Source organism: Paramacrobiotus metropolitanus, unplaced genomic scaffold, assembly GCF_019649055.1.
Source record: "Paramacrobiotus metropolitanus isolate TYO unplaced genomic scaffold, Prichtersi_v1.0 Parri_scaffold0000092, whole genome shotgun sequence".
NCBI lineage: Eukaryota > Metazoa > Tardigrada > Eutardigrada > Parachela > Macrobiotidae > Paramacrobiotus > Paramacrobiotus metropolitanus.
In genome coordinates, this window is record NW_026570312.1 from 541787 (window position 1) to 567084 (window position 25298).

The window sequence follows — 25298 nt, forward strand, 5'->3', positions numbered from 1 at the left end:
AAAGCGGGCACCACTGTTTCATCTCGGTAGTTGTAAATGCTACGGCTGCTTTGACTTGGGCGTAACCCGGGAATTTATAATAAGTTTTTGCTGTTTTCTTTCGTGCTTATTATCCTGACCGGACGCGGCGTTTACCACTATAGCAATCAACATACTATAGTGGGAACAGACGGCGTATAACTGCATGTATAATAATTGCACAACACCGGCGCGGCAAAGCGGCAAACAACATGGATGCGTAATATCAAACTACTTTCGAGTTTTCCACATTAACATCCAAACTGCCGGCTTGGCACGTTGTTTCCATTAGCCAGCGCATTCCAGCCGGATTCCAGCTGTAATACGCCGAATGCCGTGGCAGCGGGAAAAAAGCCGGCTGCTGAGTCAAGCAGATTTCCATACGGGCGACTGACACATCCCCGCCAAACAGAACAATCCAAAACGTGCTGCGGTCACACTGTTGACACTCCACACACAACACCCCAACCGGCATTTGACGCATGTGCCTACCTGTTGAGCCGCTTATAACAGCATTGCCGGTAACTTCCTGTGCTATTATAATTCAGTCGCTCTCTTATTTCTACAGCTGATCGCTGCACGCCAGCCCAGCATAATCATTTTAATTTCTATTAGAAATTTATTTACCCGCTCTATAAATGTATTTACCGTACATTCCTGTTTTGATCCTCGGGACGTTCCTTTCCCTTACTTCCGGTCAGGAGGGCCACGTGACACTCCCGTCCGGCGTCACGTTTTACGGCGACGCTGTTCCGTCGCAGTCGCAACCCGGCCGGTATGGCTACGCCTATCTGGGCATCCGTTACGGCGTGGCCCGCCGCTTTGAGGTACGTGGCAGCTTCTCTTCCCTTATCCCTGATTATACGGCTGACGTTCTCGGTGTTTGGACAGCCACCCATGGAGAACTTTGACTTCACATATTTATCCAACCAATCCCGGCCGCGGCAGGGTCCGGTGTGTCCCCAGGCGAGCATGGGACCGCCGGGACTGTCCCCGTCGGGATCCGGGTCGTCGGGAATGCCCTCCTCTGGAATGGTCCCCCCGGGAATGTCCTCATCAGGCAACTTCTCGGGAATGCCTTCGTCGGGAATGTTCCCGCCCGGAATGTCCTCATCGGGAATGTTCCAACCGGGAATGACCACACCGGGAACGTCCTCTGGAATGCCCTCGTCTGGGATGTTCCCACAAGGAATGTCCTCATCGGGGATGTCCTCAGGAATGCTTCCGTCTGGGATGTTCCCACCGGGAATGACCACGCCAGGAATGACCTTCCCCGGAATGCCCTCTTCGGGAACGACCCCGTCGGGAATGGTCCCCCCGATGATGGCCCCGAAGGTCATGAACGAGGACTGCTTGTATCTGGACGTGTACGTCCCGCCCACGGGGCACGGTCCCCGGGGTGAACGCCTGCCGCCGCTGCCGGTGATGGTGTACATTTACGGCGGCGCATTGCAATGTAATGATAATTTCCTTGTTACCGGCATTGGATATGTGGATTTTACTGCTACTTAATTCTGCGTTGTTCATTTATTTACAGCCGGTGACAAGGACTCGTTTAATAGTTCCGCGTTGGCCGACAGTATCAACGCGGTGATCGTCACCATCAATTATCGCGTCAACGTTTTCGGTGAGTCGGAACTATTTATTAAATATGCTTAGTGTGAATATAATTTATTTAAAACAGTTCCTTTTTAATTTTTTCGTACTACAGTAATAGTTAATTATAATTTTTTTTCCGCATTTTTTTGACGACGGGAATTTAATTTAAACAGGATTTCTGAGCACCGCCGACGGGGTGGCCAGCGGCAACTACGGCGTGGCCGACTGCAAGCTGGCGCTGCGCTGGATCCGCGCCAACATCTTGCGCTTTGGCGGTGACCCGAACGCAATCACCATCTTCGGCGAGAGCGCCGGCGCCACCATGGTCTCGGCGCTTCTCCTTGATCCCAATGTCCGACGTACGTGAGAACGTTTCTAATTTGTTATAACTAAAATAAGGTCCTGGTGTGTGCAGGAGAGGTCCGCGGGGCGGTGATGATGAGCGGAAGCGTCATGGTGGACACCCTGTACATCCGGGATCCGCGCTCTGAGGCCTTCGCCTTCGGGAACGCGGTGGGCTGCTCCAGCAGCACCACGGCGCAACTGGTGGCCTGCTTGAAGCAGTTGCCGGCGGAGCAAATCACGCAGGCGGCATCCGTCGCCTCCCAAGGCAGGGTACGTTGAGCCGCTTTAAAAATCTAAGAAACCCAAGAAATCTAAGAAATAGTCAGTTTCCGGGCATGCTAACAATCTTCCACCGATTGTCGTAGATTACGCAAAAGTACGGCTTGGTGGTGGATCACGATCACATCCGGGATCTGCCGGTCCGCGCACTGCAACGAGAAACCCGAGACCCCTCCAACGCCGTCAGCATCCTAACAGGATATCTCCGGGAAGACGTCTCCTTCCTGTTGCAGTGTAAGTAAACACTCATAATTGTGAGAACTCTGAAGTGAGCGCCGCTGCATTTATCGGCAGTGACCTTTCCGAATCTCTTCGACCAAAACCAGCCGCTGACACTAGAAACGGTGTGTGATTTGATCGCCCGGCAATTCCTGCTGACCAGCACCGGTTCCGGCCAGGTGTGTAGCCAACCCAATTACGCGCTGGCGCAGCGTGTTATGCAGCGCTTCAACATGACCATTAGCGATACGCGCCAACAGCTGCTATGGAAGCTCTTCCAGGTATGTTATCATGCATCTGCTTATATAAATATACTTCTTTTATCATGAAGGTGAATGCGGACAAAATGATTGGAAGAGGGAGTCAGAACGTTATTTGTCAGAACCTTGCTGCGATTTTTACTTCCTTTAAATGAGCCATTTCGATCGTTTTTCAACCACCCCGAATCAGTGTATTGGGTAATTTGCAGTTGGGCAGTGAATCACAGTTCGGGTATCCCGCCGCCAAGGAAGCAGCTTTCTACACCCAGCGCGGCCACCCGCCGGGCGGTTGGCAGCCGTCCAGCCAGGTTTTCCGGATCACATACGACGCCGGCACCGGTCTAGGTAGGTCCATCTGTCACCTACTGTTCCCCTCAAAGGTCACCGAGGTTGTCTTTCAGGGGCCTTCCATACGTTGGACATCCAGCATATCTTCGGCAATCCGTCGCCCTTTGGCGTACAACTCAACCCGGCGATGACCAACAGTATGCGGCAGATGCTGCGGCAAATAGCTTACAACGGGTATGTATTGTACTTCCGGTTGACAAAGAACAGGCTGACAGCGGTGTGTGTACTGCTGCAGACGAATGGAGGGCGCGGATTTCAGCCAGGGCGGCCGCTACATGGAGTTGAACCAGGCGGCGCAGTGGCAGCTCGGGACACACAACATGGTAGAGATGATCCGCTTCTGGGATGAGGTGGCCAATACGCCCTGCCTCGCCACCAACACCAGCCAGCTCACGCGGTCGTCTGCAGCGTAGTGAAACATCTTAACGCGATAAGCGAAGTGTATACTAAATCGTTCTGAACTTCTAAGAAGTTTTAATTTATGCAAGTTGCCCTGTTTGATTTTAGAGGGGGGAGGGTGGGGGTGCAATATATAAATTGACCTTGCCAAGCGTTACGTTACAGCTCTGACCTGGGTCAATATTTTTTCGGTTTATGCAGCCTGAGAACGTCATTGGTGACAGCGTCACAAAAAAAACAGAAACTTGATACATCAAGGTTCCCAACTGAAAAGCATCGGCAAAACAAATAAACAAACAAAAACAAATAAATAATAATTTTCAGCTTCATCCCGCGGAGGCCGGGGCTACTGCGTGCTCAGGAAAAACGGAAATACGAAACTGCTGATCGATCTCTGCATGGATTGCATAATAAATGGTATTTTCTTAATAGGCAATAGCCATCAAAACAACAATATGCAAGCGCGGGCACACTACACAGATAAAATTTAAACATTGAAAAAACAACCAAAATCTCTGTCCCCAATCCCAAATTATTAATGCTTAACAAAATGATCAGCGAAGAAAAGCGCTTACCTACTACCTACATACGTCCTAACCACAGCAGCCGGCATCCTAAGCCATCTTTATCCTTCAAAAAACGTGATAACAATACCAAAACTCAACAGTTCCGGTTAAAGCCACGGCACAGCAACAAGCGCCCTTTTGAAGGTGCACTGCTCGCCCCGAGCGGTGGCTATGTTAGCGTGCTCCAACTATATACTGCAACCGCCCAAGATGGTGGTTAGCTACAAAAATGTTCCTGTTGATGGATTTTCCTGGAATAGCAGCAATGCTACAATCTTGTTTAAATGTTTACAGTTTACTTTTTATGTATTTCCTCCCGTTTATCCCCTTTTATGTCAAAAACTACCACCCAACGTGTTCATATTGTAGATTTACAGGGTATAGCCTTATAGGTACTTAGCAATACCTATGACACCAATGTGGCAGCTACTCATGCAAAGTACGTGAACTGTTGGAATGTCAGTTTCTTATCGCTCAGAATCCCCTGATTCACCCAACACAGGCATAAATCATCACAACTGGGTTGTTTTGGCTTTGTATTTACCATTTCATACATCTTAACTCCACAAATTTTAGCAGCCTGGCTTTGGCTAGTATGTACGACGTTATCCAGGGTTTCGGGACACTCGCAGTCTCGGCACTAGACGGTCTGTGTTAATCACGCGAGCTGGGCCTAGTTCCATGCAAGAAAACAATTTCAACTTCGATGCTGGCTTACGGAGACGACGTGATTGAATGGAACGCCGTGGATGTCTTGATCAACGGACAGCTTCATTATGGCCGCGTGATCAACGTGACGGAGACGGGGCTGATCATTGATTTCCAGTGCCCGCAACGGCGCTCGGAGCTGGTAGCGTACGGGAGCATCTTCCGCTGCGACCAGTGCTTCAGGCGCCCGACGGCGGACGCGCAGGTGCTGCTGCGGCGTCATCCCGACGGCGTCTGGATCTGGTATCCCGGGACAGTCGTCCCCGTTGACAGCTACCGCTACGAGGATTTTGAATTGGTGGACGTGCAACGGCCCTACGGTACCGTCCGCGAACTAGTCGGCCTTGAGCAAGTGCGCCCACCGCCCGCGGGCAAGGAGGGCGGCCTGCGGCTGGTGCAGCGAGGTGATTTTCTCATCCGCTCGTGTCCGCTGCCGGCCACGTTTGTGCCCAGCGATTGTCCAGTTCTGGGTGAAGTCTTCAATCGCGAAATGGATCAACGCCATGGGGGAGTGTTCCTTGGCATGGGTAACCTGGAGCTATACTGTACCTGCAGCGTGAGAGCTGTATTCCTGTGCCAGCCAAACTGTTGGTAAGCGGGGGGAGGGGGGATCGTCAGATCGGGCCCTGGTTAGGCCAGAAATATGCAGTTTGGTAATGCCGTTACACTCACGGTTACAGTACTAATACTGCATGTAATACTTTACTTCGCTTCGTCACTTAATTTTCGTAACTTAATTACTGGCCACTTACTTGCAAAACGATAAGCAGTTTGCGAAAAAGAAATGAACTACTAACCATTTTATGGTTTTAATGAACTACTATATGCACATTTTCCGGGTCCAAATTCAGAAAAATCTGATCTTTTGCAGAAACACAGTATGCCATCGTAGTATACATATTTAAAGAAATAGGCAATAGCCATCAAATAACAAAAAGGCAAGCGCGGGCCAACTACATCACACTTCAAATTTAAAGAAATAATTTCAGCTGCTGACACTTAAGGTGAAAATACGGTAATTATAGAGCATGTTGGTTATGACGCATTTATTCTTTGGCACATCAGTGTATTACGGTATTCTTTCTGATTTCAAAGAGCAGAATGATTTTGCTACCCAATGGTGTGCCATGACCAGCACAATACCGATTGACTCGCAGTAAACACCGGTCAGTAAACAAAAAGGTTTTCTTCGAACTGCATTCGACTCCTTCACATTTTCGATACCCCCTGAGCGAACATATTACGTGTTATAACATTAAGTAAAAAGTGTACGTTACAGATTTTTTGAAAAAAATTTCGGCTTTTCTTAATTCGATTTTAAAATTTTTAAAGTGCTATATCTTCTCTCAGAGTGGACTGATTTCTGTCGCTCTTTTTGCACTTTTGCTTTGGTGTGATTTTGAAACATTTAAGACGTTAATGATTGAACCATACACAACCATATTAATGCAGTAATGGAACAAACATGAATACCCTGAAATAAATAACATGCTAACAGTACTGAAGTGAACGCACAAAGACTGTCTGCCTGACTACAGCCTGCGCGCGCAAGCGGCCACGTCTTGTGCGGCGTTGTGCAACTTGTGCTTCTGGACAGACATGACAGAACGGGTAGAGAGCAGTTGCGAGCCATACATCCTGTTCAGGGGAAAGAAAACACTTTCACGACACGGGTCCGGAGCAGTTTATCCCAGTTAGTTTTTGAATGGGTGATTGTTTTTCAACCGGACTTTTTTATAAAGTAGGTTATACTGTGACACATCAAATGAAAGTATAACATACAATACTGAGACGAAGCAATTATTTACCGAATTTTCACCTTAAAGGGTGTGGCAAAACAAAATTAATATTAGTAAGTACTAAGTAATACTGCATGTTATTACAATGCCCTAGCGTTATACCCGCACAGGCTTTTTTATAAAATAAGAGCGTATCAGGAAAGTTTCACCTCTTGCAGAAACGTAGTATTTTGCCACATTATGATTAATGAAAATTTTCATGTGCAAACGTTAAAACGACACAGTAGAAAAACCATTTTGTAGCTGCTATTCTTTGCAGTAGTGCATACATACTACATACTATGTAGTATGTACTGCACTGCACTAGCGTAGTACTCTAACAGCTGTTTGTATCAGTTTTTTTTACAAATTTCTTAACATATATTTCTTACACAACCTCAGGAGAGTTCACTTATTACACAGCATCAACTGACTCATGCGGCCTAATCACAGAGAACATTTGATCTAAATTTGCTCCCATCGGTGCCGTTCCCAGGATAGATGCCGCATTGCCTCGTTGGATTTCGATGCTGATCCGCTGGCGCAGGAATTCTGTGGCCCGCTTTTCGCCGGTTTCCTCTTGAATCTTCTGTCCAACTACTGTCATCATGCGGGTTGCTTCTGGTCCGGGCGGTCCAACCGTCTCGAAGCCCAAGGCGCTGAAAAGGTAATTTGGAGTGATGTCCCGGTATTTTTCCGCCTTGCTTTGCTCGGCCTGTGCTGCCGCCGCTCCCGCACGTGTAGACGTTGCCACGATATGCGAAATGGCCATGGTGTTAACACACGTGGCATCCCATGCCAACATTCGCCCTCTTTCCCATGGTGTCAGCGTAACGCCGTCAGGGCGCTTGTTATTTGTTGGGCAGATACCTAGTGGCTCCAATTCGCTTTCGAAGCCGGCGGAGGCGAGACTGCGCTTCCAAATAGCGTTCAGACATTTATGGGTAGGAATTCTTCCACGGCTTTTCTTGCAGCTGAGGGCGTGGTAGCCGCGGGCATCCGCCCAATCTCCGCAAACACAACGGTGTGGGGTAATGACCGGTGCTCCCAGGCGTAAGCCCACTGCGATTCTGACCGCGGAATCGGTGAGGAGATTGCCCAGTGAGGCAGCTGGAAGTGCTCCCAGCCACGCTCCATTTTCCTTTGTGCTGACACCCAAGAACCGCGCTTGACCGGAGAGGTCATTCCCGATAGCCGTTTGCACCCGTTGCACGGTGCTTTCGACTATGGGTTCATCCCATACTTTCTGGAGTTTTCTCGCATTAGGGGGTGGGAGGTCGTTTTGGGTTGTTTCTTGCCACTCTGCAGCGGCATCCAGGCAGTACGTCTCCGGATGAAAATCAACGATCTCTGAAGTTAATGTAGCCACAGAGTAAGCCGAGGCCAGGAAAGCCGGAAGTGCAAGCTTCTCCAGACTTCTTATTCCGAGACCGCCTTTTGCAACCGGAAGGACATGTAATAATAATTTTGTATCAGTACATGTAATAATAATAAATCAGGAAATTCTCATATTTTGCCAAATGACAGTGTGCGACTACAGCACAGTCAAAAAACAATGAACTTTAATATTTATCACAAGTTTCGGGAGCACACTGCACACAGTGAGAAAAAGCAAAATCGAGAATGCAGTTACATTGCCAGTATGTGGTACGTACTGTACTGTTGCACTACTGCAAAGAATAGCAGCTACAAAATGGTTTTTCTACTGTGTCGTCTTAACGTCTGCACATGAAAATTTTCATTAATCATAATGTGGCAAAATACCACGTTTCTGCAAGAGGTGAAACTTTCCTGATACGCTCTTATTTTGTAAAAAGCCTGTGCGGATATAACGCTAGTGCATTGTAATAACATGCAGTATTACTTACTTTTTAATTGTGTTTTGGCCACGCCCTTTGAGTGTCAGCAGCTGAAATTATTTTTTAAATATAAGTACTACGGTGGTATACTATGTTTATGCCAAAGATCAGATTTTTCTGAATTGGGACCCGTAAAATGTGTCCTGGTAAGTAACAATATACTTCGGAGGATTAAAATTTAGTAATTTGACATGCTGGGGAAAAATAAACTGAAAAGTGCAGTCTGCTGCTAATTACCACGTAGCCGCGCGCTGCAGGGGCTACGAATGCGATCGGGCGGACGGAACGTGAAAGACAGTATACTGTGTAAGCGGTCGGAACGCGAGTAAGCGAAGTAGTCATAATTGGATAACTAGTTGAATAGTACTCTCAGCCGAGCGGCATCCGAAGGAAACCGAGAAACCGAAAATGCACCGATGGGGTAATCGAACGGCTACGTGACACGTCGTTAGATCCGCGTAGGCAGTACCACTGCACCACGGAGCAAAGTGTTGAAAATCCTTGAAAGGCTTTGTCGCTGTACACGAGCCGCTTCTCTCCTCACAGTACATATTAACTGGACAATAAGTGGGATAATAGTGGGAAGATAGACTCGTAACCGTACACTGTGCAATAACTGGTTGTTAACATTTTAATGATATATAACGGATAACAGACTGAACTCCAGATTCGGTGTAATGTAATGATCGTAATGATAATGTGCAAAGCATTAACAAGCGATTAAATACGACCGACAGGAATCACGTATCCTTCCACTCGCCTGAACGAACATACTCGTAGACTAACACATACAGCGCACAGTGGTAGAGGTCAATTACATTTGGGTAACCGTTGAGCGTCGGGTAACGGAGAAAAGCGTAAAAAACTATCCATGACTCAGCGAAAAAATTATCGTCCAATCGTAAGTCGAGTACGCTTCCGTGCCAAGAAAGAAATTGAACACCGAAGTGAAACTGAAAAGCTCATATTTAATGCTGTAATGTGGTAAATGCGGTATTACGTCAAAAAAGTTAATTATGAGTTTTGGAATGTGACTCTGGGTCGTTGGATTTACTTTTGGCCCAAACACACACAAATTTTGTTGATCTGTGCAGAAGAGTTACGAGTTACTCGTAGTTTGGGTAATGGTTGCGCTTCGACGTCGAAGCGCAACGCTTACGCGGACAAGTAAGCTGAAAACCCATCCCAGATTTTGTGACTGCGAATCAGAATGTTTACTTGTTTACGCGCTGTTACGTCACATTTTTCCCCGTTACTCGACGCGCAACGCTTACCCAAATGTAATTGACCTCCACCAGTAAACGCTAACTATGATAGCCTACGAGAACAACCATTGCCACATTCCATATGTGCACCATCGTAAGAGTTCTCATCAAGAACATGCAAACATGACAACGCATAAGCAGATGTGAATTAGGTAAGCTTGGAATGGGGGGAATCAGTGATCCACACGGCTGGTGCCGTCTTGTTGCGGCCTTTGGCTGGCACGCGCCATGCGGCCTCTGGCTGGCACGCGCTACCACACACGCGCACATCCGGCTAACTGGCACCGGCAGCATGCAGGCGGCTTGCAGGGATAATAGTAATAATTTAATGGGCCAGGTCAATTGCATCTGGGTAACCATTGCGCGTCGGGTAACGGAGAAACGCGTAAAAAGCTGTCCATGACTCAGCGAAAAATTTATCGTCCAATCGTAAGTCGAGTACGCTTCCGTGGCAAGAAAGAAACTGAACAACTGAAAAACTGAAGTGGAACCGAAAATTTTATTTTTGATGCTTTAATGTGGTACTACATCAAAAAAGTTAATTCTGAGTTTAGGAGTGTCAATCTGGGTCGTTGGATGCACTTTTGGTTCAAACAAACAAAAATTTTGTTGATCTGTGCAGGAGAGTTACGAGTTACTCGTAGTTTGGGTAACGGTTGCGCTTCGATTTCGAAGCGCAACGGTTACACGCACGGGTAAGCTGAAAACCCATCCCAGAATTGTGGTCTACCAATCAAATCGTTTACCTGCTTACGCGCCGTGACGTCATGAATTTTTACCCGACTGCCGCTTGCGCGTCGCGTAAGACTTACACAGAGCAATTGACCTGGCCCAATAATCAGTATGATTAATCCGGTAAAATTACACCGGTTTGTGGCTAAATGCTAAAATCCGATTAAATGAGAGATGATTGAATCAACTTGAATGTGATATTTTATGTGATGATAAAATCACTCACGTGGGGCGTGGGTATCCCCAAGACAATGGTACAAGAATGGGAACTAAACGGCTCATGCTTATTATGTGTAATCCGGTTAAGTACTTTGTATAACGTTCGGTATTGAGCGATGCGATGGCTGAGGTAATGTAAGTTACTGTTGATTCTGACAGGAGAGCATCTGCATCACTGCAGCGAGAATTCAAGCCGATGCTACCACATCCCGTCAAACAGCGGTTACTGCGCGCAGTAATCTGCGGCTGCCGCCCGTGCTGTTGGTGGAGATCTTCCGGTCGCTGGACTCCATCGGGCGATGGCGCTGTCGACGCGTCTGTCCACTGTGGAACGCTCTTCTCACCACGGATGCCTACTTCCCCGAGGTCCGCGTGACCGGCAAGGGCGCGAATTATGGGGTGAAATTTCCCAATCGGGATATGTACTGGGTGGCGGCGTGCCTGCTGAAATGCCTCAGCAGCGCCACTAAGTTTGTGGTGGTGCACAAACTGCAGCTGTACGACGCTCGGCAACTCTCCGCACCGATCAACCACATCCTTAAACCGGGACGCCTGCCGGTGCTGGTGTTCGACGACTGCGACGTCGGCGGACGGACGGATCGTATCCAGGAGGTGATCAGCCGAACGGCTGATCTAGTCGTGCAGTGTGACTGCGACAGAGTGGTGTGGAAAAACTGCCGGCTCGCTAGATGACAATTTGACGGCGCTCGTGTCACATCACTCACTCAACGTCCAGTCGCGTCAGCAGATGGAGCAACAGCTGTGGGATGTGTTCGAGAGGAATCTAGTGCTGGAGAAGCCGCTGGATCGTCAGCCCGTTGAGGATTGGATTGCGGAATACATTCCACGAATGGTGAATGGTCAGGGTGATTCGGAAGGCGATCAAATGATTTTGAAGGTACGAGCTGTTATTCTCCATGGCGGTGGCCACTGTGGCACGTGTGTATCTTTGTCATGATGTGATGTAGTAGCTGCGTCTGAGCAGGGCGCAATCCGAGGGAAACCGAGAAACGGCTGAAAAAGGCGCCGATGGGGGAATCGAACCCCGGCTACGTCGTAGATCCGCGTAGGCAGTACCACTGCACCACGGCGCAATACGTTGAAATCCTTTGAAAGATTTTGTCGCTGTACGTGAGCCGCTTCTCGCTTCACAAGCGCATTATTATAACCTAGCTAGATAGTAACATACAGATACAACAATCTGCCAGTTTGAGTTTGATTTAAAATAAAGAGACATGTACTGTAAAATTCCCATGACGCTGTCACACCGAGCGGTTGCAATTGGTTCCAAACGCCGGAAGTACTGTACCTGAATTTCTTTCAGTTAGAATGTTCGGCTTCAAGGTTTTCGTAAAACACAAATTGTGGTATAGTGAAAATGGTTTCCACAAGAAGGTAGGTTACCAAAAGTGTAAATCCTCTACTTACGCTTGGAGCTATGCGCCGCCCAGGTAGTGAACAGAGTGCTAGTGTAAAAATTTCCCATATTGACCGGTGATCACGTTACTGTCTGCAGGCGCTGAACCAGTACCAAGAGTGCCGATCCTCGTGATTCCACGCGCTGCCGCCACAGGGAGTGGACGGCCTCTAATATTGTCGATGTGGATGTCCGTCAGCTGAATACACTGACGGTGGCGTTTGTAGATAAACACCATCAGCCGGTGATTTTGAGCTAGCTGTTCAGCCAATAGCCAGCTTGGCGAGTAATTTTGTCTGTGCAACAGTTGCAAGCCGCCTGTATGCTGCCGGTGTCATAGTTAGCCGGACGTGCGAGTGTATGCGACGACCTAGCATCAGCGCACGTCTCCAGAAACCCAAGAAATCTAAGACACAGTCACTTCCCGGATACGCTGATAGTCTCCCATCGATCGTCGTAGATTACGCAAATGTACGGACTGGTGGTGGACCACGATCACATCCGGGATCAGCATCCTAACGGGATAGCTCCGAGAGGAGGCCTCTTTCCTTTTGCAGTGTACGTAAACACCCCATAATTGTTAAAACTGTAAAGAAGAAGTGCGAGCGTTGAGAGTTACGAGCCGTATATTGCCGCCCGTGGCCTTTACAAATTTGTTCGACCAAAACCAGCCTCTGACGTTAGAATCGGTGTGTGATTTGATTGCCCGGCAGTTCCTGCTGACCAGCACCGGCTCCGGCCAGGTGTGCAGTCAGCCCAACTACGCGCTGGCGCAGCGTGTCATGCAGCGCTTCAACGTGACCAGCAGGGACGCACGCCAGCCGCTCTGTGGAAGCTCTTCCAAGTACATTGTTTGCATCAATATATAAGGGGCGAAACTAGGCATCTTCCACGGTTCCCCTGTACTGCTGCCGTCACCCGCCTGGAGTATGGAGTATACGGTTAAATCTGGCGCGGTACATAAGCGCCGTGTTCAGCCACAACGTCAAACTCCAGGCGGGTGACGGCAGCAGTACAGGGGAACCGTGGAAGATGCCTGGTTTTGCCCCCTATATAAATATTCTCCTTTTAGTATAAAGATGAATTCGGTCAAAAGGATCGGAAGAGGGAGTCAGAGTTATTTGTCCACACTTTGCTGCGACTTTTACTTCCTCTAAATGAGCCATTTCGATCGTTTTCCAATCATCCCGAATCAGTGTATTGGATAATTTGCAGTTGGGCAGTGAATCCCAAATCGGCTATCCCGCTGCCAAGGAGGCCGCGTTCTACACTCAGCGCGGCCATCCGCCGGGTGGTTGGTATCCGTCCAGCCTGGTTTTCCGCATCACGTATACGACGCCGACACCGGCCTAGGTAAATTCCCTGGCTAACTGCTATTCACAGCAAAGGTCACCGGGGCTGTCTTCCAGGGGCATTTCACACGCTGGACATCCAGCACATCTTCGGCAATCCGTCGCCCTTTGGCGTACAACTGAACCCGGCGATGACCAACAGTATGAGGCAGATGCTGCGGCAAATGGCTAACAACGGGTAGGTATTGAACTTCCGTTTGAAGGAGAAAAACCTGACAAAGGTTCATATTATGATGCAGGCGGATGGCGGGCGCGGACTTCAGCCAGGGCGGCCGCTACATGGAGCTGAACCAGGCGGCGCAGTGGCAGTTCGGGACGCACAACATGGTCGAGATGATCCGCTTCTGGGATGAGGTGGCCAATACGCCCTGTCTCGCCACCAACACCAGCCAACTCAACCGGTCGTCTGCAGCGTAGTGAAACATCTTAACGCGAAAAGCACAATGCGCTGTGTATTGTCACAATACATAGAGAATCCGTATCCCAAACTTCTAAGAAGTTTTACGTAGTATTGCAAGTTACAGTACTTTACTTGGACTTTGAGGATGGTTAATACGAGCTAATAATACCCGTATAATAATAATTATATGAACTAACATATTCAAAAGTTAAGCGTCACGCGACAGCGCTGAGTTTTTCTAGCGATGCACCTATTGTAGTCAGTCTTGCAATTACTGGTACACAGATACAGTCATATAGTCATATATGTCATCATATAGTCATATACAGTCATCATATAGTTATATACAGTCATCATATAGTCATTATATAGTCATATACAGTCATCATATAGTCATCATATAGTCATATACAGTCATCATATATCATATAGTTATATACAGTCATATAGTCATCATATAGTCATATACAGTCATATAGTCAGTCATATATGTCATCATATAGTCATATACAGTCATCATATAGTTATATACAGTCATCATATAGTCATCATATAGTCATATACAGTCATCATATATCATATAGTCATCATATAGTCATATACAGTCATCATATATCATATAGTCATCATATAGTTATATACAGTCATATAGTCATCATATAGTTATATACAGTCATCATATAGTCATCATATAGTCATATACAGTCATCATATATCATATAGTCATCATATAGTTATATACAGTCATATAGTCATCATATAGTTATATACAGTCATCATATAGTCATCATATAGTCATATACAGTCATCATATATCATATAGTCATCATATAGTTATATACAGTCATATAGTCATCATATAGTTATATACAGTCATCATATAGTCATCATATAGTCATATACAGTCATCATATATCATATAGTCATCATATAGTCATATACAGTCATCATATATCATATAGTCATCATATAGTTATATACAGTCATATAGTCATCATATAGTCATATACAGTCATATAGTCAGTCATATAGTCATATATATATACAGTCATATATGTATCAACTCCGTTGTACGTGTTGTACTCTGTACTTGCAGTTGTGCAACACACCTGATTCAGCTTGAGTACAATCACTGGTAGTGGTCAGCAGCGTCGCTAGAAAAAAATAAAAATTAAATAAAGAAAACGGTATACAGAAAGTATTAAGGGACAGCTTCATCGCGTTCCCCACTAAGGCACAAACTATGCTGTCAATCGCAAGCGGAAATACATAAATGCTGATCTATCATAATCAAGAATGTTTAGTAAATAATAATATATAAATGATGAATAAATGCTTAATGAATACAAGCGCCTACCTATTTAGCAAAAGCCATAGTAGCCGGTATTTTGATTTACCTGTATTCTTCAAAAACATGATAACAATATCGAGGATGCAAGACCTAGCACCGGTTAAACCCGGGAAAAGATTACGGCACCAACAAATGCCTTACCTCGAAGGTGCCTTGCTGCCGCTGGCAACGACGGCTACGTGTATGCGGTAGTGGCATATGAGAAGCACTAATATTATCGAAAGCGCTTCACTTTAAAAGCAGGGGCATGCATTAGTCCGTGTGCGTTTTTCGTATTAATCTATTACGGTCTACTTCATACTATAATAGCTAGTTTAACTGTTAATAACGACGTAACAGGAAACATATTATTTTACTGATTATCTCACTGTTGTTATAGAGGTTACTCATAATATTATACAGCTACAGGTAACAGGACAAATGTTCAATCATTCATTTATGTATCCCAGGGCCGTAGCGAGGTCCGTGGGATGGGGTAGGCGCAATTTGGCTGCGCCATTTGCGCCCGCTTCGAAGGTCAGTCTGAGCCCACTGTGCCCATAAATTTCGAAGCCTGCGCCCGTTACGCCCGTATATACAGGCGGGGCTTTAATGCTTTAATTAATATAAATAGTTTAATTATTATTGTAGTGTATGCCATAGCAACACTCATGATGTTGTCCTCTGTAATATTAATTGCTCAGTTGAATAGCGCGCTGAAAGTCTAAATTAATAAATCGTATTAGCGTACACGACAGTGGCGTGAATGGATAGAGATTTCTGAGTTACGGTCAGATTGGAAAGGGGAATTGTTATACCATAACGCACTGCACCATGCCTACGACGAGATCGCAGACAGCTCTGGCGACAGTTCCTTCGCATTCTGCGATGGAGCGATTTGATCCAGACAACACAGACTGGGGTGCATGGAAGCAGCGTTTTGACAACTTCGTCGTCCTGTTGGATGTACAGGATGATAAGAAAGTCAACTTACTGGTGGAAAGTTTGGAGCGCAAAGCCTTCGAGTCCCTGTACCAAGTATGCTATCCGCAGAAGATTAAAGAGTTTACAGTGGAGCAGTTGATATACAAGCTGGATCGCTTATACGTCAAGCAGACATCAAAACATTACGAAAGGTCACAATTCTTCCGTCTCACCCAGCAACAAGGAGAAAGCCTTGTTGAATACAGCAACCGCCTCCGGGCGAAGTCAATCAACTGTGAGTTTACTGGAACGATATTGGACGAGATGCTGCTAGCTGCTTTCCTGGGCGGAATCCAACGGGAGAAGACGCGACAGCACCTGTACAGCAGGGAGCCAACCAGCATAGAGGGAGCGCTGGCCGATGCGCAAAAGTTTGAAAGCAGAATGGAGGAGAAGGATGAAAGGGTGATGGCCGTAAGGGGCAAAGGACCGAAAGGGGTAACGTGCACAGGATGCGGAGGACGCCACCTCGTAAAAGATTGTTGGTACAAAAATATGCCGTGTAATAAGTGTGGCGTAAAGGGCCACTTACAAAGAATGTGTGGTGGAAAATCCAACTATGTTTATGAAGAACCGGATAATGTTAACGAGATAGTCAAGTACACCGATATTTTTGATTAACGAGCCGTTTTCCTTATTTTTTTTGAGAAAGGAAGGTGTAGTGTATGCCATAGCAACACTCATGATGTTGTCCTCTGTAATATTAATTGCTCAGTTGGATAGCGCGCTGAAAGTCTAAATTAATAAATCGTTTTAGCGTACACGACAATTATAGTTCTTGATCGCCGTACGTCAGACCAAGGCACATCCGGCCAAAATCCAATCTGCGCCACGGGCGCACGGCCAGTGGCGCCCGCTGCGCCTTTTGAAAAATCTAGAAATTTCGCGCCCGTGCGCCTGTGCGCCAGTTTCGGGCGCAAATATTATTCAAAAGTTGGCCGAGGAGGGGTAGGCGCGCGCCAGTGCGCCTATACCCTCGCTACGGCCCTGATGTATCCTGTCTGTCGCTTACAGCGCGATTATGTCTGACATATGGTTGTTAACGGTGCGGTTTTTTACCAGTGCACCGGTGCAATTTGGAAAAATTGCGGTGCGATTTTGAAAAATAATTGGTACAGGCGGTGCGGCTTTTGAAAAAAACCACACCGGCACACACCGGTGCGTTGGGGTAACCGCGTTGATGTACACCGGTTAACCACCGGTTAATCGAAGTCATTCGAAGATACTGTAATTATAACAAATAATGTTATGAAATATAGCTGCGGGCTGGGTTCACACCAACGGGCGCATGTCTGTAATTGCCGCAGCTGCAACAATCGGGCTGCCATAAGAAAGAAAACGTGAAGCGCAAGAGTTTGACGGGTTAATTTTCTACGTTATACAGTTGTTTTCGTTATTAATATCTTTAGATTTAAGAAATCTGTTTCGAAACTTTCACTTCATAAAAATTTTTACCACTCGATATATACTGTTGGCGTCAAAGATGCCCTTAGGAGGCTTATCTCTATCCCAAGAAATCCGGCGCGATAGAGAGGAAAGCGCAGAGCGCGCTGCACTCCGTAGTGATCAGCTGATGGACGATGAAAGCCTTCAAGTGCCAGCATCTCCTGCCAGCGCGGTCTCTGCGGACGGGACACCTCATAAACCGTCTTCGAGCAAGCAATCCGAGATTTGGCAACATTTTATTCGGGATAATGAGAAGAAGAAGTATGTGTGCCGATATTGCTCCACTTACTACAAAGACTCGAACTCTACGACAGTTTTATGGACGCATGTAAAAGCCAAGCACCCGAGCAAGTGTGATGCAGAGAAAGGGAAGAAGCGTACCATTCCGGAAATATTTCTAGCTAAACCTGCTAAACTGGACAGCAAAAAGCAGCAGAAAATTGACAATCTGCTACGTCGCCTGATTGTGTCCGCAAACCTTTCTTTCCGAATCGTGGAAACTGAAGAATTGGAAGAACTGTTCCGTGAATTGAACCCAGCTTACAAAGTGCCTTGCCGTCAGACGTTAAAAGAAAATGTGATCAGTGAGTATGAGATTATAAAAGAGAAGGTAAGACACTGATTAACTGGATTTATGATTTGTTTGTGTTACACGACGCAAATGCAACATGGCGACTTTGTATGTGGCTTTAAATTCTAGCATAACTAGACGATATTTTTAAAAAATATTATCATGAAAAAGAACTGCATACTTACAACGCTGATTTTTATTAGATTAAAAAGATACTGATCAGCGCACCTGGGAGAATCAGTATCACGCTGGACACGTGGACGTCAGTCGGTCAGGAAGCATTTATGGCAGTGACTGCCCACTGGATCACACCGGACTACACTGTTGCGCAGATTTTGCTCGACTTTATAGATCCCGGCATTGAGCACACTGCGGCAAACTTAAAGGCAGCTGTACTTGGCATACTAAATGATTACGGCATTGCTCACAAGACTTTCGGCTTTACGGTTGATGGAGCAGCAAACATGAAAGCGTTCTGTGAGGAATTGTATTTGTCGCTGCGTCTGGAGAGAGCGGACCAGGGGAATGGTGATCAAGGTAGGAATATTTGTAGCTGCAATTTTTGTTTATTTATGAAAAAATTAAATTTTACAGTTATAAGTGAATGCGTATTTCCTTATCTTATTTTGATTGAAAAAAAATAAATTGAAGCCTCTGTCGTTTCTAGCCGTATTATTTCTGAATGCTAATTATTAGAATATCACAGTTTCACTAAAAGATTTTCAAAACAAAGTGCAGGTGCAGATAATCATTGTTATCCAGAACTTTTGGTAGCGAAATAAAAAAATGGTACATGATATTGGAAAATGAAAGGCTGATATGAAGCAATGATAGTGGGCATTAGGTACTTGATTAGTCCGGAATGTGACAGTAAATTTCTAATTTGTTTGTATTTTACAGTGTCGGAGTTTCGCCTGAGATGCATCTGCCATGCTGTTCACAACGTTGTGGATGTAGGATTCAATGACAAAGAATCACTGGTTCATCGTATTCACGAAATGATTAAATACGTAAAGAGGCCTAAAGCGAAGAAACAGTACCGTGCGTTTATTAAGCGAAAAGATATCAAACTCTCCATGGACGTAAAAACAAGGTGGAACAGTACGCTAAAGATGTTGGTAGAAGCATACGCTGCTAGAAATGATCTGTGCCGCTTTTTGACCAACCAAGGATCGGCTGCCGTACAGAAGCACATTCTAACAGAAACCGAGTGGGAAGATGTGAAAGGTCTGATTGATCTGCTTAGTCCGCTAGACGAAGTTACGCGTGACTGCTCCGGGACGAAGTATCCAACCTTTCACTTTGCGAAACCATGTTTTCAAACCCTATCCCTACATTTTGAGAGCTGCCGATTCAACTTTGCATTAGTAAGCAATAACTGATTCTAAATAAACTTTGAATTTAAAACAGTAAATATAGCAGAATTAATAACGTGCATAGTACATGCTGTTACCAGCACACAGCTAGATACCGGTATCTATAATTTCTTTATACTACATAGCAGTAATAACTACTTATTTTGTCATCGTATTTTGGCATCGTACCCACGGACCAGACTGGTCCATGAGTTTAATTTTACTCGCTAATGGAATGATTTGCAGAAGTCTTGGATTCGTGATTGTGCTGAAAAAATGCGTCAGAAGTTACTGGAAGTCGAGGCGGATAGCTGGAATCAAGAGATCGTATTTGTGTGTCAGATGCTGGACCCGTGCGTGAAGCTGGAAGTTTATGAGACCGCGGAGCAGCGCAAAGAAGCGACAGGTAACTTTTATGCAAATGGTTTAAGAAGACTGGATTTTCGCTTATTGTAATTTCTTTAGATTTGTTAAAGAAATACTACGCCTACTACAGCAGAGCGGTTGCGCCAGTTGCTCCTGTGCAGTCACTGTCGGGCTCAGTTCGTTCGAAATTTCTGAACAGAATTTCATCGGATCTCTGAACGGAGGAAACGAAGTCGATAGATACCTTGGTGCTGCTAAAGAGCCAGAGTGCGATGTCCTGGAGTACTGGAAGCGTAACGGCAAACTTTATCCTGGTTTACATGGTTTAGCAATTGATGTGCTTGGAGTTTGTGCGTCTTCTGTTGACTCAGAGCGATGGTTTTCTAGAAGTGGGAAATTGTTGACGAAAGACAGAAACCGATTAATGTCTGGCATAGTGCAGGCGCTGATGTGTTTAAAATCTTGGTATCCTATTGTGAAGGAGTTTCAAGAAGTTGTGGAGATTAACGAATAATAAAGTCGGTAATTGTTTGGACTTTCAGCTGACGTGCGCTACAGATACACCGGTATGTACCGGTGCGGTGCGGTGTAAAAAATTGCGGTGCAATTTTCGTTTTTCACCACACCGACCGGTGCGATTTTCGCCTTACACCGGTAAGGTAAGTGCAGTTTTTTGTAAAAACCGCACCGAAAGCACACCGGTGTACACCGCACCGCACCATTAACAACCCTAGTCTGACAAGTCCATATTCTGTACTTTACTAACCATAGTAATTACGACTTACTGTGCAATATATTTTTATTTTAATCAACATTTGAAATGCATATAGGGGGCAAAACTAAACGTGTTCCACGGTTACCCTGTATTGCTGCCGTCACCCGGCTGGAGTTTTACGTTGTGGCTAAACATGGCACTTATGTACCGCGCCAGATTTAACCATATGTATTTCCGTAACGTCACACTCCAGGCGGGTGACGGCAGCAATACAGGGGAACCGTGGCACACGCTTAGTTTTGCCCGCTATATTTGACCAGAGTTCACAAGCCCGGTGATGAATTCTTTGCGCAAAGGTGCATTGAAAAATACAGCTTCATGGTATACATACTGCGGTGCAGAATGGAGGCATCAAAACGTATACAAACATATAACGATGGAAAAACCATTAGAATTGGTGAATCGTATTAAATTTGCCAATTCAATACCTGTGTGAAGTTGTGGCCTTTGGCCATCGTACTGACCGCCAACATCGAGGTTATTGCTTACTCCCGCTCTTTACGCAAGAAATTAATCACCGGCAGCTTGTAGAATATACAAGTCCAATGTACAGACTCTGCATGAGACCGCCGATCTTGCGCTAAAGTACGGCCAGGTAGAAAATTCCCAGGAGCGGAAACTAAATACTATCCTAGCACATATAGTACAAAAGTTTTTCGTGCCACGTCGAGGCAAGGAATACAAACAATTCACATGAAATATCCATAAACGCACAGGGCCGTAAACGTAGTAGCGCCGTTGATGCATATCACGCCCGGACGCCTTCTATATCGCGCCGCCGCCATGAGAGGAACGAAGAAAGACCAGAAGCACTGCTGCTTGTTCTTTATTTCTACCATGGCGGCGGAAATCATCGCAACTTGCGCGATGATTTTATTTTTTCCGCACTAGGTTGCGAAACGATGGGTGTATGGGGGCTAAATGTAAGGCCATCGGTACTAAAATGCTCCTTTGGTCGAACACAATTAAGAGAAACGGTCCACTCAAGTTCAGAAGCGGAACTTTGCATTGCATTGGTACGGGAAACGAGGATATGCAGCATTTGTTCGGGGAACGTTCTGTATTGGTAAAGGACTGATGAAATGCCGGACTGAAATGGGTTATGAAATGAGCAAAACTCCATTAAATGTCAAGAGATGTAAATATGCAATGTAAAGAACCCTAATTTTTCAACTTATAATCGCTAAATTAGAACTGCTGTCCTTAAAGCCGGTTTCTGGTCGCTGCACAAAAAGTTTGAAACAGAGGGCCGTGCTAAACGGTCATTGCTTATCAAAGATAAGCAGCAGCGGACAGCTGCCGAGCGCCATACAGTTGCAGTTTCCTAACTACCACCAGTTTGGTGCGGCTGTTGCGGCATTTCAACATGCAGGCATGCCGCCACCCAGTACATCTCGTGCCCAGGAAATTTCCCAGCACCGTAATCCGCCGAATCGCTGGATACGCGCACGCGCACCAGGGAAGTAGGCTCCCGTGGTGAAGATTGTCCCATGCTTGGAATAGACGGCGACAACGAACGCGATGGATGGAATCCAACGCCTGGATGATCTCCACCAACAACACCGCCAGCTCTCGCAGATTACTGGGCAGAGTAACCGCTGTCTGCCGGGGGGGGGGGGTGTGATGGCCTCGTCTGTGGTTCTCGCTGCAGTAATACAACCAACATTGGTTTCTTATTTGTTCCGTAAACCCATTTGTTTTTGTATTTGTTCGGTTCGGTTGGGCTTCCCAGCTTTGTTTTACATGTAGAAGCGCTTTTCTGTGTATTCACCTACAATTCTCAGATTTAAAATAAATGTGCAGTGCAGTGCAGTAAGTACTGAGTGCATACAGAAAGTTTGAATACATACATACAGGCTGATACAGCTCACTCACATCCGCTACAGAAAGGGTAAAGAAAGAATTTACAGATGGGCGGTAAGTTAAACAACGTATTACACAACGATCCGATTCATGGAAAACATGCAGAAAATTATAAACAAACCAAAAAAATTCAGCTGTGATGACTAACAAGTACTCTGACTGTGTTGACTGTTCAGTAACTCAGCATGATTTTTTACTTCCTAGTGACACTCAACCAGTCAAACGTACAATTTGTACGTTTGACTGCAAAGTGCGTGCTTGTTCACAGATGAAACAACTTTCTACGAGTATCAGCCAGCTGGAAGGCATGGCCGCATGGGCTTTCTGTGTACTAACAGCCAGTATAAAAATGGCAAACTGACTGCGCCGGAAATGTTGCTCGGCGTTAGTTAAGCGGTAGTTCAACAAGTACGGAGTACGCGTACGGTTCTGTACTGAAAGCCAGTGACAACATAACTCATACACATGGATTGATCGTGGATTTAAGACATCGTTAATACCGATCAATACCGGGTGCTACAGTACATAGTACAGTACAAACAGTACATAGCCAGGCTGCATTAATTTTATGCATGCACATAGGAAAGCCATAGACGTATCGAAGAGACGTGCAGCATACTCGTGCTTCCGCTGGCGTCTCCTCTTCACAAGTCCCATGCACGATATATTTTATGTAGCAGCAAACAGCGCTGATTGAATAAGACGGAGTGATTTATTTTCCTGCTTTACATAGAAATATTAGGCTTCCTCCTGATTTTAAAACTTTGGACGTGTTATCTTGTTTATAAACTAAACACTGTGATACCGTGCTTATAAAAAATTCCTCTAACCGACGTTCATGGATAAGCTGGTTAGGTTCGCGAAATCGCTTTTCAAACGGAAATCATCACATGGATCAGAGGAGCCAAAACAACGCCCGTGGGAGATACCATACACCAACGATTTCACCGTCAACCTGGAGAATAGCTTCGCTGTTAATATGTTCACAGCGCTCACTGCCAGTTCCCGCGTTAATGACGAGAATTTGGCGGTGTGTCCGTGCGCAGTCCAGGTTGTTCTGACGGCCATCCTGCCGATTGTCGATGAGCAAGTCCGCTTGGGACTTACCAATATCCTGTGCCCCAACGGGCGATCACTCGATGATCTACAAGCATCACTGGACACTGCCAGCACTAACGGCGCTTTGAATATGGTTAATGCTGTTTTCTACAACGATACGTACCAGCTACTCTCACTGCGGAAGGAAAACCTTAGCGCCGATAACGACAACCGATATTGTCCATCAGGAACGTTGTTGACCAAAATGAATTATTTGGCAATGTCGGTTCAAAAAATTCCGGAAGAAGGCGTCAACAGTGCGCAGAGTGAAGACGCTGATCTGGTTATACGCGAGGCAGCAACACGGCGCACACCACACCTTCAGCTGGCCAGTATCTGCCAGTTTACCGGCGCCTTTGAGCGGCCGTTGTTTCACGGTGGACCGAGAATTTTCACCTGCCCCGGCAATGTGCAGAAGACGGTGGATTTTATGGTCTGCAAGTTCACGCTAGGCGTGCGCTGCCACAACGTCAGCGTTAATCGTGAAAACGCCGAGCCGAGCGACCCGCAGATGATCATCCTCAACGTGGAGGGCCGACAGTCCAGCGTCATGCTGCTCCTACCGCCCCCGGACAGCGGCGAGACGATAGGCTTGCTGGAAGAGCGGCTGACGGTGGAGCGGCTGCTGCGCTGGCGCGAGAAGAGCAGCGAGCTGCCGCTGCACATTGTTTTCCCGAAATTCCGCATCAGCTGCAGTATCGACCTGCAGCCGATGCTCACCGCGATGGGATTGGGTGTGTTGTACGATGAGTCAGCGGCAGAAAGCGTTGACCATGGGCTCGATGCGTCAGCAAACGGCTCGCTGCCGATCAGTGAATTTAGAGAGCAAATTGTTTTAGGTATGTAAAAAAATTATTACCCAAGTACCAAACGCTATACGGCATTATATGCATATTTTGCAGTAGATGCGTTATCCACTTCTGCGCATATGAGCCTTGCTGACAGTAAACTGTATTTAAAATAAAATTTTATTGAATTTCTCACTGTACAAGGAGTCTCAAACAAAATTCTTGAACAGTTTCTGAGTAATTTGCCGGTTTGTTCTGCAGACATCAGTGAGTACGGCGTTGCAACTTCAGCGTTTAAATGGAATCGCCTGGCGCCACTCATTGCGGGAACCGGTCCAGATTTCGTGGTAGATAGACCATTCTTAGTGATCATCTGGAACGAGATCGCCAATGTTCCTCTTCTTATTGCACGCGTGGCGGATCCGGCTTCCTCCTTGTATTAGGTTGCAGCCTGCAGATAGTAAAGTGCAACTGCTAGTCCGAATTGTGGACAAACATCTGTGCTCATCGTGTATTTGCTTCTTTATGGCCGGAAACTGCGTATGATATCTTTTCCTCCATTCTTCTGAATTGTTGTATCTCTGTGTCATCTCTCTTCTCCGTTGTGTCTCGGTACCATCTCGTTGTATGCTGCATACAATGGTGTTTGCTCGCATCACAGAAAAACTTAATTTGTAAAAGACACAGAGCTTATGATTGCAACTGTAAAACACACTGGAAAATAAATGTAAAAATAAATGTAAAGCACACTGGAAAATAAACATAAAAACTACATGTACAGTATTCTTGAAAATAAAATGTGAAGTTCTTGATTCACACTGTTTAATTTTGTCAGTGCATCTAGTTACTGCGTTATATAAAACCTAAGGAGGACAAATCCACGGGCGCGAGCCCGTGGAAAGGATTTGGAAAGGAAATTGCCATGGAATTCCATGGAATCCGTGGATTTACGGAAATCC

At 46.0% G+C, this 25298-nt stretch overlaps 4 protein-coding genes and 1 long non-coding RNA gene across 5 annotated transcripts; 4 read left to right on the forward strand and 1 right to left on the reverse strand.

The window, feature by feature from the left end:
- Positions 1–479: 479 nt before the first annotated feature.
- LOC129596555 (carboxylesterase 5A-like) lies at positions 480–3648 on the forward strand. Its single transcript, XM_055493874.1, has 10 exons — positions 480–845; positions 910–1474; positions 1556–1645; positions 1791–1976; positions 2033–2232; positions 2328–2475; positions 2536–2741; positions 2930–3065; positions 3122–3242; positions 3304–3648. Exons 1-10 carry the CDS (start codon positions 657–659, stop codon positions 3479–3481), a joined length of 2019 nt encoding a protein of 672 aa, XP_055349849.1. The 5' UTR covers positions 480–656; the 3' UTR covers positions 3482–3648.
- A 3278-nt stretch (positions 3649–6926) lies between these two features.
- LOC129596594 (uncharacterized) lies at positions 6927–10003 on the reverse strand. The gene is made up of 2 exons (XM_055493921.1): positions 9904–10003; positions 6927–7953 (listed from the first exon to the last, which is right to left on the reverse strand). The coding sequence occupies exons 1-2, from the start codon at positions 10001–10003 to the stop codon at positions 6935–6937; spliced, it is 1119 nt and encodes a 372-aa protein (XP_055349896.1). The 3' UTR covers positions 6927–6934.
- Positions 10004–10671: 668 nt separating this feature from the next.
- Positions 10672–13929, forward strand: LOC129596560 (uncharacterized). Its single transcript, XR_008691454.1, has 5 exons — positions 10672–11492; positions 12111–12569; positions 13227–13364; positions 13421–13541; positions 13603–13929. It is a non-coding gene; the product is annotated as an uncharacterized LOC129596560 (long non-coding RNA).
- A 1998-nt stretch (positions 13930–15927) lies between these two features.
- On the forward strand, positions 15928–16698 carry LOC129596596 (uncharacterized). The gene has a single exon (XM_055493922.1). The coding sequence runs from the start codon at positions 15928–15930 to the stop codon at positions 16696–16698; it is 771 nt and encodes a 256-aa protein (XP_055349897.1).
- A 6325-nt stretch (positions 16699–23023) lies between these two features.
- LOC129596563 (serpin B9-like) lies at positions 23024–25074 on the forward strand. The gene is made up of 2 exons (XM_055493890.1): positions 23024–24390; positions 24601–25074. Exons 1-2 carry the CDS (start codon positions 23292–23294, stop codon positions 24780–24782), a joined length of 1281 nt encoding a protein of 426 aa, XP_055349865.1. The 5' UTR covers positions 23024–23291; the 3' UTR covers positions 24783–25074.
- Positions 25075–25298: the final 224 nt, after the last annotated feature.

Coding starts and splice junctions, on each gene's coding strand:
- LOC129596555 (XM_055493874.1), top strand. CDS start 657: ATGTATTTACCGTACATTCCTGTTTTGATCCTCGGGACGTTCCTTTCC. Junction 846..909: donor GCGTGGCCCGCCGCTTTGAG/GTACGTGGCAGC, acceptor GTGTTTGGACAG/CCACCCATGGAGAACTTTGA. Junction 3,243..3,303: donor CGGCAAATAGCTTACAACGG/GTATGTATTGTA, acceptor GTACTGCTGCAG/ACGAATGGAGGGCGCGGATT.
- LOC129596594 (XM_055493921.1), bottom strand. CDS start 10,003: ATGGTTACCCAGATGCAATTGACCTGGCCCATTAAATTATTACTATTA. Junction 7,954..9,903: donor AGTTAGCCGGATGTGCGCGT/GTGTGGTAGCGC, acceptor CGGTTGCAAAAG/GCGGTCTCGGAATAAGAAGT.
- LOC129596596 (XM_055493922.1), top strand. CDS start 15,928: ATGCCTACGACGAGATCGCAGACAGCTCTGGCGACAGTTCCTTCGCAT.
- LOC129596563 (XM_055493890.1), top strand. CDS start 23,292: ATGGATAAGCTGGTTAGGTTCGCGAAATCGCTTTTCAAACGGAAATCA. Junction 24,391..24,600: donor TAGAGAGCAAATTGTTTTAG/GTATGTAAAAAA, acceptor TTTGTTCTGCAG/ACATCAGTGAGTACGGCGTT.